At 40.2% G+C, this 14219-nt stretch overlaps 1 protein-coding gene across 1 annotated transcript in view; it reads left to right on the top strand.

Annotated features, from left to right (window-relative positions):
* The window catches only part of SV2C (synaptic vesicle glycoprotein 2C), a 532655-nt gene extending 531602 nt beyond the window's left edge, over positions 1 to 1053 (top strand). The window contains exon 12 of the mRNA XM_086962974.1: positions 524 to 1053. Coding sequence (XP_086819100.1) covers positions 524 to 707 — 184 coding nt within the window. The 3' untranslated portion in view covers positions 708 to 1053. The remainder of the gene's footprint in view (positions 1 to 523) is intronic.
* Positions 1054 to 14219: the final 13166 nt, after the last annotated feature.

Below are 14219 nucleotides of genomic sequence, written 5' to 3'. Positions count from 1 at the left end.
TTGTTGGTCTTTCCCTGTATTTACACAAAATAAATGTAATTTATAAAGTGCTTACTACCCCTGAAGAGGCATTGAAATAAATTTTTTTCTTGTAAAGCACTATGGGGAGAGAAAGTTTACTCTGACAAAAGGCAACATTGTTTTATGTGTAGCTTTCAAAAGTGTGAATCTTCTACATAAATCAGGAGGGTTTCCCTGTGTACTCGAAATGTGCTCCCATGTACTCATGATAGACCTGCTAAACATACATATCTGGTCTTAAATTCTGATGTCACTTCTTATGATGCCACTTCCTGTGATGCCACTTCCTGTGATGTCACGCGCCGTGATGTCACGCACCGTGATGTCACACACGGTGATGTCAAGTGCTGTGATGCCACTTGCATTCTGATTAACTAGGTTAGTCCCCCCACTTATTCTTTTAGGACTTGTGCCCTGGTCACTATGATATATTTACAATGGCTGAAGACTTCAATATGGCGGTGTACTCTGAATCGTCTTTTCTGTCTTTCTCTTCCCACAGGGCTACAGGCTTCGGCTTTTTGAACGCGCTTTGTAAAGCGGCTGCAGTGATGGGAAACCTCTTCTTCGGCTCCCTAGTGGGCATCACCAAAGTAATCCCCATCCTCCTGGCGTCCACGGTTCTGGTTTGCGGGGGCCTCGTGGGACTGAGACTCCCTGACACAAGGAGCCAGGTGCTGATGTAACCGGATGAAGCCATTCCTGACCCGCCCTCTTCCTCTACTGCTTCCCTGTCCTTTCTCAAGAGCCATCTCTTCGGACTAAATGGTGAAAAATGCGTCAGAGGTTCAAAGAAACGCGATCAGAAACCAGAAAACGTGATTTTTTTTAGCTTTGCTAAATGTTTAGAACTTTCTGTGATACCTTTTCATTTTATTTCAACACGTGTCCATTTGTCTTTCGATGTTCCAAAGTGTCCCAAATTATTGTCTATACTACTTTGTCAAGGACTCCACGTGATTTTCAGTAGATAAAAAGGAATATTTTGACAAGATGTGAGAAAAATTAAAACTCATAAAAACACCTTAAGGGAAATTCCTGTTGACAAGTTGCAAGTGGTTTCTACTGAGTTAAGTTTCAGCATATCGTTTTTTTAACACTGGACTGCTTGTATCTGGCAGAAAATCAAGGAAAGTTGTATAGGTTATTCAAAAACTGAAACTAATATCTGTAAAAAACAATATATATATATATATATATATATATATATATATATATATATATATATATATATATATATATATATATATATATATATATATATATATATATATATATATATATGTGTTGCTAACTGGATCAAGTAGAAAATCTTGCAACTTAAATACCATCAGGGCTATGACTACTTTAATGCACTGTGCCAAAGAATTGGCGCTAAAATAACAGAAAATGAGTCGGCACTGAGGCTGTAGGGAGCCCACTATCTGTGCTGGATCCAGAGCTAGAGCAGCATTTAGCAGCATAAATGAGTGCATACACCAGGTGGCAGCGTTGTATCACATTTCGCCTTATATTGCTGAGTTGCGAGGAGTCGATATGATTGTCTACATTGGATCAATCTACATCAAATCTCACATAACATACCCGTTTTGAGAGTGTCTCCTGGGTGTATTCGGCTGACTTCATAAATGGTTATTAATCACGTTCTAACTTATTGAACGATTTAATCAAACTGCGAGCGCGCGTTTAGAAACCTTTATAAGCAATACCGCATTTCAGGTGTTTCAATTGACAATTTACACACGTAGTAAAAACAACGGGTACGACACGGACAGTCTTATATAGTCTCACTACTACACAACAAAGACTGCAGCGCTCGTGGGTGCCTGCCTGCCATCAGACCCTATAGCTGGGAAGACGCAAATTTTAATCACATGTATATGTTTAAATCAAGTGCCTCGAATCCCGTTGTTCCTAAATACGGTTCAGTTCAGGGTGTGGGTCGGGTAATACAGGAGCATATTACCAAGGGCCTTATCGCCGCTTTAGCGGGAATTTTTCCTGCTAAAGCGGCGATAATTGTATTGCCCTGTTACCTAGCTATCGCTAACACCAGTTAGCGACAGCTAGTAGGAGATAGCGATCATCTTGGGGCCCGCTTTGCATGTCAGCGATATTTATCACTAATGACATGCAAAGTGGGCATGCCAAGATGTTAGCGACTGGAAACAGTCGCTAACATCGCTATCTCCTATTACCTACTTTTGGAAATATTCGCGTTAAGCGCGAATATCTCCAAAAGTGAACGCCTGCCCAGAGCAGTTCTTAGCCATGTTATCCAATGGTAGGTGGATAACATGGCTAAGAGCATTAGCTCGGTAATGCATGAATATCGCTGACTTTTCAGCGACATTCATGCATTTCGGCTGATTTTTATCGCTTTTGAGATAAACCTTGATAATAGCAAGGTTTATCTGCGATAAAAATCGTCGAAGCTCGGCGATAATAATATTGCCACTAAGCCAACATAGCGATAATTATCGCTAGTTGTTGGTAATATGCCCCACAGTTCTTTATTTATTTCGCAAAACAATCACATTTCCCAAAATGTGTGAAAATGGCAGATGCACAACCGTGCTGTGTTGCTGCTGTGCAATCAGTGGACCTACTTGTAGTCAGATAAACACAATATTCAATATAAATACGATTTACCTTGAAGAATAATGTCAGGGCACCATTAAAACAACACTCTAACAAGTACCGTGACCAACCGTCCGTAAATTTCACGGACCGTACGTAATTTCGGTCTCACGTCCGTTGTCCGTGATGATCCCTATTACAGATGCCTTTTGTCCGTAATTTTAGGCATTGGGCCAGACTGGCCGTAGTGGGTACCGGGAAATCCCCTGGTGCTCCGCACTGGTGGGGGCCGGTTTTGGGCCCCTGGAGGCCGATTTTGTTACAGGGCCTTTTTTGCAGTATAGCTGCAAAATCGGCCCTGTAACATAATTGGCCAAAAACCGGCCCTAGCAAAGAACTCGGCGGCGGGAGGAGGGCTAGGGGCGGCCGAGCAATTTGCCATGGCCGGTTTTGGTTCCCAGTCCGGCCCTGAACAGCACAGTTCCCCTGCATGAAGCCTCAGCTCCCTGATGGGGCCGCCTTGCTCTCCTCCTCAGAGCACAAGAGCAGCCCCACCCCACACATTGTCATTCTGTATCGGTCCGATGATTGCCAAATACAGAATGACAATAGGGCAGTTTGGGCTGATGGCCTCTCCCAGCTTCAGTCTAGGGCAGGGCATTTTGTCACATGGAAGACGGTGAAACAAGTTAAAAAGAAGGGTATAGAGTTCTTTCACAGTCTCATCATTTTAGAATTGATGAATTTTCAATATTATATTCAACAAAGCCATGTTTGCTGCTTCTTTATTTTATGTAACTAACAACCATTGACAAAGCCAATAGTTCTGGCTTCTTGCAGGTGTAACATTACTTGTTATTATATATCAGGATACAATGACAGAAGAGGCAAAATACCAGTCGGGGGGGAGGGGTACACTATACTAAGATCAGATTTTTAGCTTAGGTGTTTTAAGCCACGCCCTTAATTACATCAAACACCCCCCTTTGGAGAGACACCCAGTTTTTTCATTCCACTAAAGCCCTGGAAACAACACCATGTCACGGTCACCTCAGGTCCTGGCACTGTGCATCATGCATGACTCATGACTTCCACTTTTTCAGATGGCCTATGTGCAGGGGCATAGTGAACCCTACCCCCACCCTACCCCTTGCTTTAGGAACTACAGCAAGGGTGACATTATTGATGGGCCTCTTCTGCCTGCAACTCTGCAAACAAAGGCTCAGCTCATAATTAATATGAAAAGGTGGGCTAGTGAGTAAGGGAAGGATGAATGAAAGGGTGAATGGATGAATGAAAGGGTGAATGGATGAATGAAAGGGTGAATGGATGGATAATGAAAAAGGCCAAATGGATGAATGAGTGAGTGGGAGGATGGATGAGAGAAAAGGTAAATAGATGGATGTATGGGTGGAAGGATATATGGATGGGTAAAAGGGTGGATGTATAAGTGAAAGGATAGATGATGGGCAAATGAATGGGTGGATGGATGAGTGAAATGATGGATGGATTGATGAATTGATAAGTGAAAGGTTGAATGGATGGACTGATGAGTGAAAGGGTGGATGTAAAGATGGGTGAGTGAAAGTGAGGCTAGATAGACAAAAGGATGGATAGATAAGTGAAGGAGTGAAAGGGTGGATGGATGAGTGACAGATTAGATGGATGAGTTAGTGAAAGGATAGGTGAAAGGGTAAATGGATGGATGGGTGGAAGAGTGGATGGATGAGTGTACGGATGGATAGGGTGAAAGGGCGGATGGATGGATGAGAGAAAGGCTGGATGAAGGGATGGATGAGTGAAATGATGGATGGAAGGATACATTTGGATAGGTTTGCAAATGGTTGAATGTTTGGATATGGATGGACTTACTTATATACTATTCCGCAACCTACTGTGATGTGTCTGTAAAACTTACCTTTTGTCCTGAATTATGACCTCCTGTCCTGAATTTTTGTCCTGAATTTTGGACCTTTGTCCTGAATTTTTGCACTCACCGTCCTGAATTTGCACCCATGCCAGTTGGTCACCCTACTAACAAGGAGAAAATGCGATTCAATGGACCCAGGATACACACATACTCCACAGAATTGTACATTTACTACATCATATTTACACATACATTCGGAGAAGTTTGCAATAACATTTCAGGCGTCCTTCTGGGAAATTATGGCAGTGCGAGCATTCACCCGAACTCAGAATCATAAGCATTTAAACATGTCAAATTTAAAAATACGCAGTGTTCATTTTTATTCTTGAACATTCTAAGCCAAAGTGCATTTGGGCGTACTAAATTGTGTCTTTTTCTCTAAAGAAAACTGTTTTTCTCCATTGAGAATCAAATTCTCTCTCTACCAATGTTTGGGTTATCCCTTCCACACTCACACAGGGTATTCGCTTAGGTGTGCCCGTGTCCAGGAACGGAAAGGTGAAAAAGGTTTGTGAATATCCCACATAGGCACAATTTTGTCGGAGCTCACCGACTTTCCATGGCATACCAGCTTCGGAGCACCTACTCTCCTCCCACAGAATTACTCCACCCTAAAATAAGCCTCAAACTAGTGTAGTTTTACATGAGAACAAAGCAATTTACAAATGTAAATTCTCAATTTGTGAATTTCGCACCAGAGTGTGCGCTCCTAAATCATACATCTGTGGAACTAAATTGGATTTTGATGTACAAAATGGCTTGGTGAATCGAGCCTGCAATATTTTATATATTGCATTATTTTCCAGAGTTTTTGTATTTTACATTTATTTAAAATGTTAAGTCCTATATTCATTTAATGTGTTCTTTTTCAAACATAGGTTTATTGATGTTATGCCTTAGACATGGGCATTCATTTGCCTTTCTTTGCTTTTGACCAAGAACGATAATTTAAAAGAATTATCATTTAAATTGTTTATACTTCTGAGGAAAAAGTGCTGATTGTTTTTCTTCATTTATGAAACCCCGAAAAAATGCTATTAAAATGTTTCTGAAACGCTGTAGTAATACAGAGCACCTTACGACCTGCGTTGCAAAAACAAAAATCACAAAGTAAAAGAAACTCCATTAGAAAGTAAACTACAAAACAAGCTTTGAATGGCACTCAGCTGCCTGAAGCAAACGCATTTTGGAACAACGTCCATACTTCTCCTACGGACCAGCCCCTCAAAAATGACCCTATAAGCCAAACCTTGGAGGCATCTCTAAGCAAAGAGAAGCCCTCCTTGATAAACAGCAGATTGTTTCAAGTCGATCCTATTGGAGGGTATGGCTTTCTGGACTTCTTATTATATGTGCCCAGCGACAAATAGCAGGGCGTTTCTGCTACTTAAATCTAAACAGTGACCGAAACCAATAGACCTCATTGGGCACCAGTAAAGCAACTAAAAACAGTAGGGACTAGATCTAAGGTACAAATGGCTTTTTTTCCAAAGCTATCCATTAACTCTCAAAAACCCAACTGTATCTAATGCTATTGTGTATTCAAAGGGTAGGTGTGTTTAGTTGTAGCAAGAGGTGCTGTTATGGAATTTGACTATAACTTCACCCATCAGCATGTGAAACTGTAGACATCTTAGTGAGAGGATAATATGTGGCAGGTGCTTGGGCTTGAGCAGAATTTTGGACGTGGAGCAAGAAAAGGCCAGGGAGTGAGATAAGATGATAGTGCGAAATTGAGCACCTAAGCTTGATCATTACCATCGCAACGCGCAATTTGTATTTAATTAAAAGAAGAGAAGCACTTGATTTTTCTTAAGCAACATTAGAGTGTTCAAAGTCATTCCATAGGCAATGAAATAGGTGGTCAATAATCCAACAATCAGAGAACCATGTTTCCCACTCTCTACAAACCTGACCATGGGCCCCTCCAGGAGGCACCAGTCCTGAGAAGGAAGTGATCTCTTCGGACTGTACCTGGAGTTTGATCTATTGGGTACAAAGACGCACCGGAACAAACAGCTCAATTCTACGTAGAACGTCTGAAACTGAAAGACCATCACCAATGAGGTCTTAGGTGTGCACTGGCTACAGGCTGAGATTTCTTCAGGCCAAACAGTCACCTGTAACCTGCAACTCAAATAGATTATGTATACCTAAAAAAGTTTGTAAAGTGTGGGGCTACCAACAATGGTTGTGTAGTGTAGCGCAGATTGAGGTGAAGAATCGTGACTTGATACATTGATAATAAGTTCTGATTGATATTGCACCCAGCTATATCCTCAAGGATTGGGCTGCACCTCTCTGTGTGCTCTGTTGACCACCCATTGCACCATCCATTTGAGATCCTCCCTAAATGCCAGGCCCACACTCTTAGGCCTCTCTGGCAAACATTCCAGAGGGTTATGTGCAGCCAGCATACTCTGGTAGTAGAAAAGGCATCTACTGAGAGCATCAATAGAGTGCACGTGAAAACTGGATGTGTGATTGAATTGAGGTATGGACGCTGTTCCTTTAATCGCAAAGAAAAGGTTCCACAATGAAGAATATTTCTGTACAATGTGCATCGGTATAAGAAAGTATGGATAGAGCCAATCCTTGTTAAAAGAAAAAGAGGACTAAATCAAGGCTCTTGTTTGTATTTATTTACCCTGTTTGAGCTCTATGAGGATACTATGGAGTAAATCAAAGCCATGGGCGAAAAGAAGGAGGTAGAGTTGAGATACAAATGTAAGATAGAAAAGAAGGATAATGAAAGGAAAGGACAAAATAAGCCACATTGTTCCAACGTGGTGAAAATGGAGAAGTGGCAAAAGAAGAATTGCTCACTGGTAAGAGCAAGAAATGACAAAGAAGGGCCTTGTCACTTGTGCACCAGCAAAAAATGACATCAGAGGGCTTTGTCACTTTTGCACCAGAAAGAAATGACAAAAGAGGGTTTTGCCACTTGTGCATCAACAAGAAATGACATCAAAGGGCTTAGTCACCTGTCTACCTGCAAGAAATTACACCAGAGGGCATTGTCACTTGTGCACCAGCAAGAAATCACAAAAGAGGGCCTTGTCACTTCTGCACCAGCAAGAAATAACATCAGGGGCACAGTCACTTGTGCACCAGCAAGGAATAACAAAAGGGGGCCTTGTCACTTGGGGACAAGGCAGGAGCAAGAAAGGACTACAGAGGGCTTTGTAATTTCTGCAAAGGCAGGAAAAGAAGACGTTGTAACTTCGGCAGTATGGAGACATGAGAAAGGAGAACTTTGTGACTTGTCTACTGCCAAGAAATGACCAAAGAGGAATTTGCCACATGAACGGAAATTGAATGTGAGGGCATACATGATTTCTTTGGAAAAACGTGAATATACATTAGGAGTATTGAATAGATGAACACCTATTGAACATCCATACTCACAAAACTGTCCTCAGTGGAAAGTAGTGTATTTGAAGTAAAATCTCACAATAGATTTACACTGCATGTTGATGATGCAGGAGTCCATGAATCATCAAAAGGATGCACAATAATCAAAACAGTAATCATTTATAAAGGGCACACCACAAGCTGAACTGCCTCTGTGGTCGAGGAACATTAACAACAGGAAAGGTAGGGTTTGGGGAAGTACCTTCTAAAGAAGTGTTTTCAGAATTAGCCTACATTTTTGAGCATTTTCCATACCTGGATTTAGTTGATAACCTGTTGTGCTCAAATCAATCATGTACAGGCCTGTCAGCTACTAACTTTCATGTGTCCCATAAGTGTGGCAGTAGTTATTTTCTTTTATAGAATTAACCATACAATCCGAGTTAAAACACTTCCCCCGCTTACACTTTAGCTGTGTACAAAAGCCGATTAAACTATATCTTGTTTAGAGCCAGCCTATCCTTTCACACTTGAAACAGAAGCTACAAACCATTGCTTTGCCTGTCCTAAACCAGCAGTCCTACACCTGTATAACCTAGATCATTATTTTTATCCCAGATTTGCAGTGCAGAGATGTTTGGGAAAAATACATGTGACAACATTGTATGGTCAACATAAAAGTCTGAGACATCCGTAGGCCTAAAGGTCTGAGAGACCAAAGAACATCATTACCTCTACTAAACAGTGTAAAGTTTAATGTTTGTCATTACCTGCATGTACAACAGCAAAAACAAATACAAATACATGTCAGACATCTACAGTTGTGATAGTTGTAGATCAATAAATCAATCAATCAATCAGGATTTATAAAGCACAGCTAATAACCCGTGGGGGTATCCAGGCACTGAGATCTAGGCTGCTTGAGTGGCATCAGTTCAATTGCCAGATATTCAGTCCCTTTCTAAATTCCTGAAGTGAGAGTTGATGTAGACCCGACTGGCTAGGTCGAGACTGAGTCTGGCTGCTGAGTTCTGAATGGTCTGAAGTCTCTTCAGGATGAGTGTGGTAGTTCATGTGTAGAGTGCCTTGCCGTATTCCAAGCAGCTGGGGAGGAGGGCTTGAGTGACAGTGCATCTGGTGGAGACTGGGAGCCATTTGCAGATCTTTTGGTAGCATGTGCAGAGTGAGGAAGCAGGTAGACGAGACTGCGTTGATCTGGTTCTTCATGGTGAGTTTGCTGTCCAAGATGATGCTGAGGGTCCGAACGTGGTCTATGGGGTGGAGATATAAACTAAATCATTGCAACCATCATGTTCAATTTGCCAGAGAGAGTCGGATGTCTTGAAGCAGGAACATGTTTTTTAGCCCCTTTAGAAAGTCCAGAGTAACAGGCTCTTTAAACAGACGTACTTATTAATTGATGTTGGCTTATTGGCAAAATGAAATGTATATATAAATATATATTTAGGATGCCACCAGTACACATATGTGGTGTGTTCTGCACATACTGAATTAAATATTAGTGATTTTGGAGCTAGTGGTGAAGGTTAGGAGGGAAAGAATATTTTGAGAACTTACAGTAAAGTACCTCTTCAACAGAAGATACAATTAGTGAGAGCTGGATCTACCACCATGACAGACAGCATGAGAATATGTGGAAACATGAGCCATAATACTGTAGGGTGGGGAGGGCTTGATAAATGAGATAAGGGACGGTAGTTCAATAATGTTATGCTATTGGATAGAAAGGGGATGAAGGCAAGCTTGGTGCAGAGGAGGAGAAGCAGGGACAGAGTAGGATAGTAGAACATGACAGGTGACACAAGAGCTATGAGAAATTGTGGTGGGACTGAGAATACCAGGATAACCTCTCGGGTGAATAGTTGCACTATATGAATAGACTGATTGATTGATTGATTGATTGATTGATTGATTGATTGATTGATTGAGCATGGACTGGAAGACTGCTGGAGAGGATACTATAGTATTGATGCTAAGTAGAAATGAGTATGTGAAGGAACAGTTTTGCATAATCGAGAGTCAGGAAAGGATGGTTATTAAGTAGATATGGCTGGTGGAGAGTTGGAAGGTTAGGGGAGATTGGACCTTTGGATGATGCTGTGTCATAAAAATGCTTCTGTTGGAGCAGAGGTCCTGGGGGCAGTGGTGGGGATTCAATGCAATGAAGAAAGTTGAGGCAACTCCAATGATCTTGAGAAGTTTTGTGCATTGGTCATGGCAAGGAAAAAATGGCCGATGGATTTCGGTAACAATAATAGTAGAACCAATGAAAAAGAAAGGACAATATGTGGGTGATTGCAAGTTGGCAGTCTTGTATAGAAGCAAGTGAGCCTTTGGATTAAGATGTAAAAGGAAAGCAGATCTATTTTAGAAACTTCAGTGCACATGGGACTGATCTTTTCAATTAAACAGTAGCCGAGCTACACTGGAGATCTTTATATTCCGTCCCTCTCCCTCTTGTAAGGTATTTGTTGGCCTGTCTAGGTGCATCTTTCCAGTCACCGGGTTCCTCTGTTATGTACATGTGTGCTTTCAAAGTTTCAAAAGTGAGCTCTGACCTCAGAATTTCTGAAGAGCCATTTCTCCTCGAACAGCCGACTTGGGGCATCAGCACCAACCCCAATTATGCATTTCCAAACCTCGATGGACTTAGTGGGGCAGAAAATGCTGAGAACTGGGGGTATGAAGTATATAAAAAATTAAGATGGGTGCGGAGGTCAACTAAATGATGGAACGGAACAAGATTAAATATTTTTGTGATGCAAATATATAGATTTGATACTTAATAGTAAATTATAATGTACATTAGTAATGCAAACCACTATATACAGATACTCATGAATCACTTCACCTTTCATACTTTATAGTGATAAAGGTAACCAGCGGTAAGATAAATCAGTTCTGAAAACCTGATATGCCCATCAGTAGAGTGCCAAGAATAGATTTCCAACACTTTTTGTGGACATCAGTTTCTCTAACTGCAGGGCTCTTGAAAAGGCTCACTGCTAAATGTATTTCTTGAACTACATTAGCCACCCACAATTACTTTCGATCCTCCTAAAAGTGATGCTCACAGATATCAGTGTGCTTGGTCCAGAGGTCCCACTACACAGCTTACTCCAAAATCTCACTGTCCCACCGACACAACTCAGAGCAATCTGGAAACAGAGACATCAAGCTGCCTCATATCCTAAAATTAACCACCCTATCTTCATGAGCACTTCACACCGTCAGATAAGCACTAAAATCCCATGTTTGTTGACTACACACTATAGTCCTACAGCTTTTCCTAGACTAGTATTGAAATAATTTGTAGAACACACTAAAAAAGAACTCAGCATCTTAACATACATTATCACCTCTACAAGTCTCCATGTGCATTTGTGCCAACATCCAGAGTGCCGCGATCCAGCACTCGCCGATTGCAGGTCATTTAAAGGTATATGGATCAGCAGGGGACCACATTAGACTTCACACTTTTGACTGCATCTTTTCAATATTGTGCCAAACTCCATGTGAAGAAGGGATGTGCAGCTTTTTCGTTCAAACCACAGACATGATTCTAAAAGGGCAACTTGATTACTCAAGTAAGGTTGACATGATGAATGTGCCAATTTTCTGCCCAAGCTAAGATGAATATTTTTGACACGAATCAAGGATTCTTTACGCCACTCAGCCAAATAATGCCTAGCAATCCTCAGACTGTATTGTATGTCTCCAGTCTGTTAATGAATACCATAATTTGTATGTATGAAATGTTGTTGCAGCTATATTGCCTTCAATTGTGTATCTAGGAATAGAGCCATTGCTTCTTAAAAATTGTTTCTGTTTTACACATGATTCCAGCCAGTGCTTTATTCTTCGATTAAAAACCCGAACATTACAAGACAGAATTAACGCACCTTCTAAGTGGTATACATGTATGGTCCCTAATTTAGGTCTGTCTGAAGGATGGAAGTCTGACTAAGTCTGACCAGGATTCAAACGCATGACCTCCGAAGCACCGCATTCATTTGCAGTCATCTATCATTTCATTGGTCAATTCGCATCCCACAGCAGTTTGGCCTTAATAAGAAAGACACAGAACATGTCCATGTCATCTTTCGAAATCTATGTCAAACGAGCTGATAACGCAAGAGGCGGGCAATGCAATGAAAGTCTACGCAATTGTTTAACTGAGAACATGTTTTTATAGCTCTGCCTTTTGCGTGGAACGCATTGTTTGTGGCATGCAATGTGGTCTGGACCAATCAGAGATTGATCCTCTAACAGGTACGTAACCTACCTGTTAGAGGATCTGCTTATGTAAGCAAAACAGTGCCAAGCTTATAACATGACCATGTTCCATTGGATGTGCGAGAATATTAGCCCAAGATGCATTCGCAGATTAAAGGGTATTGTAATGTGTATATACAGATAAGAGAACGATGCAAACCAAGCCAACATGCAAACAGAAAGATGCCAACCGAGGGGTGACTGCATCTCCTTCACAGTTGTATCATGCTAGAAACTATCTTTTATGTGTTTTTGTGGGATATAATTCTATAGGTGCCAGATAGGGTCTTCAAACGTCCATTGTTTTGACAAACCAAAGAGATATTTTCAGAAATGTATTGTATTTTCAGTTTGTGAAAGACAATGTTTCCAAAATCAGTGAATCAGAATAGATTTAAATTCTCATTTGGGTGGTATTGTTAAATGATAGATCAGTGAGTACAACGCAGGATGGCTTTATGAAATAAATGTTGATATAGGGTGAATGGTAATTTTGATAATTTTGAATAGACCCAACATTCCTGGTTCTGGATCATCATGTGTTTCATGATAAGTGACACAGAAAGATGAAAACTGTGATAGTCTAACACATTTCTCAAGACCTAAGAATTAGTCATTCATGTTTTGATTAATCATAAAAAAGAAAGTTACATGAATGTTGATGCTCAGACTATGAGTATCCCACGTAAGCAGTCAGATTATTTAACCGCTTTGGAAACGAGAGTCAAGTAAGCAAGGAGTAAGACATTGTGATCATAATATTAGCTTCAAGCAGGGGTGAAGCCACTTGTAAGCATTCACAAGCTACATGAACCGCCAAGCACCCGCTCTATTGGACGTGCAAGGCAACATGCTAACTGCAGATGAACAGATTGTCATCAGTTAATGTGAAGGTGGAGTTTTAGCAAGAAGATGGAAATGTAGGCAAATGTATGCTGAAATGGTGGTTAACCCCTTGCCTGCCAGATAGTTGTTTGGCGTTAACTGTACAGGTTAACAGCTTGAGGCAGTTTCCCCCTCACATAGAACTACTTGGAAATAGAAGTACATTATTGCTGCTACATCGATGAGCACAATATTGTCATGGTAAGTTTTTAATAGTTGTATTTCTCCCTTTGACCTATTACACTGACCCACTCTCGACCCCTACATCAATTAGGACTTTATTTGGAGTTTGGCAGAAGGGATACGCTATCATAAGCGCAACAGATGTCCTGTCGCCATAATGGCAGTTCCAATGTGGTGGATGGTAAATCTGCCACTTTTTGATGGAGTATTTCGTTTGCCAAACAGATTTTTAAAAATTATTATTTCATTACTGCTTTTCTTAATGTTAACTATAAACCTTTTTATCTAAGTGAAATGGTATTTAGTTTAATTATTAATATAAACCTAACCTTCATACCTACCGTAATATTTTTCTATTTCATTTAACTTAATTATTTGCCCTTATCTCTACAATAAAATTAACTCTAAATCTCCTAATCAATAAGCAAAAATTTTAATTGTTTTGAATACAATAATTATCCTGAACTTCACCCTAATAGTATCCCTAACTTTAAACATAAATTATTTAATTTATATTAAATGTAATCATTCTGTACATAAATTCATTGCTAATCTTCACCATGAACTTTTATGATTTATGTAATTAATTAAATAACTTTAACCTATCCTCTACATAAACCTAATTCTTAAATATTTCAAAATAATTGAATTTTCACGAATAATGTTATATTTCTGGCTAACCCGCTTGGTATTACCCTGTTTGTATTAAGTTAGATATATTTCTCTTTGCTTATTGTCACCATTACTAATTCCACTTCTTGATTCATTTAAATTAAAGTTCAACAAATTTTTGGAACTAATAACTCTTTCTGAGAAACCCTCCCCTGAAACCTCTTTCTATATTTTAATTAAATTCGTTTCCATTAACTTAATATATAAATTGACCCTTCTTCTTACCTTTGCTGATACAGTGGCCGTCTATGTAATTGCTACATTGAAGTAGTGACCATGACGTTTCATTTCATCAATG

Source organism: Lissotriton vulgaris, chromosome 3_1 (assembly GCF_964263255.1).
Source record: "Lissotriton vulgaris chromosome 3_1, aLisVul1.2, whole genome shotgun sequence".
Classification (NCBI taxonomy): domain Eukaryota; kingdom Metazoa; phylum Chordata; class Amphibia; order Caudata; family Salamandridae; genus Lissotriton; species Lissotriton vulgaris.
Note: the sequence above shows the minus strand (reverse complement) of the source record. Positions and strands in the feature narration are given on the sequence as shown.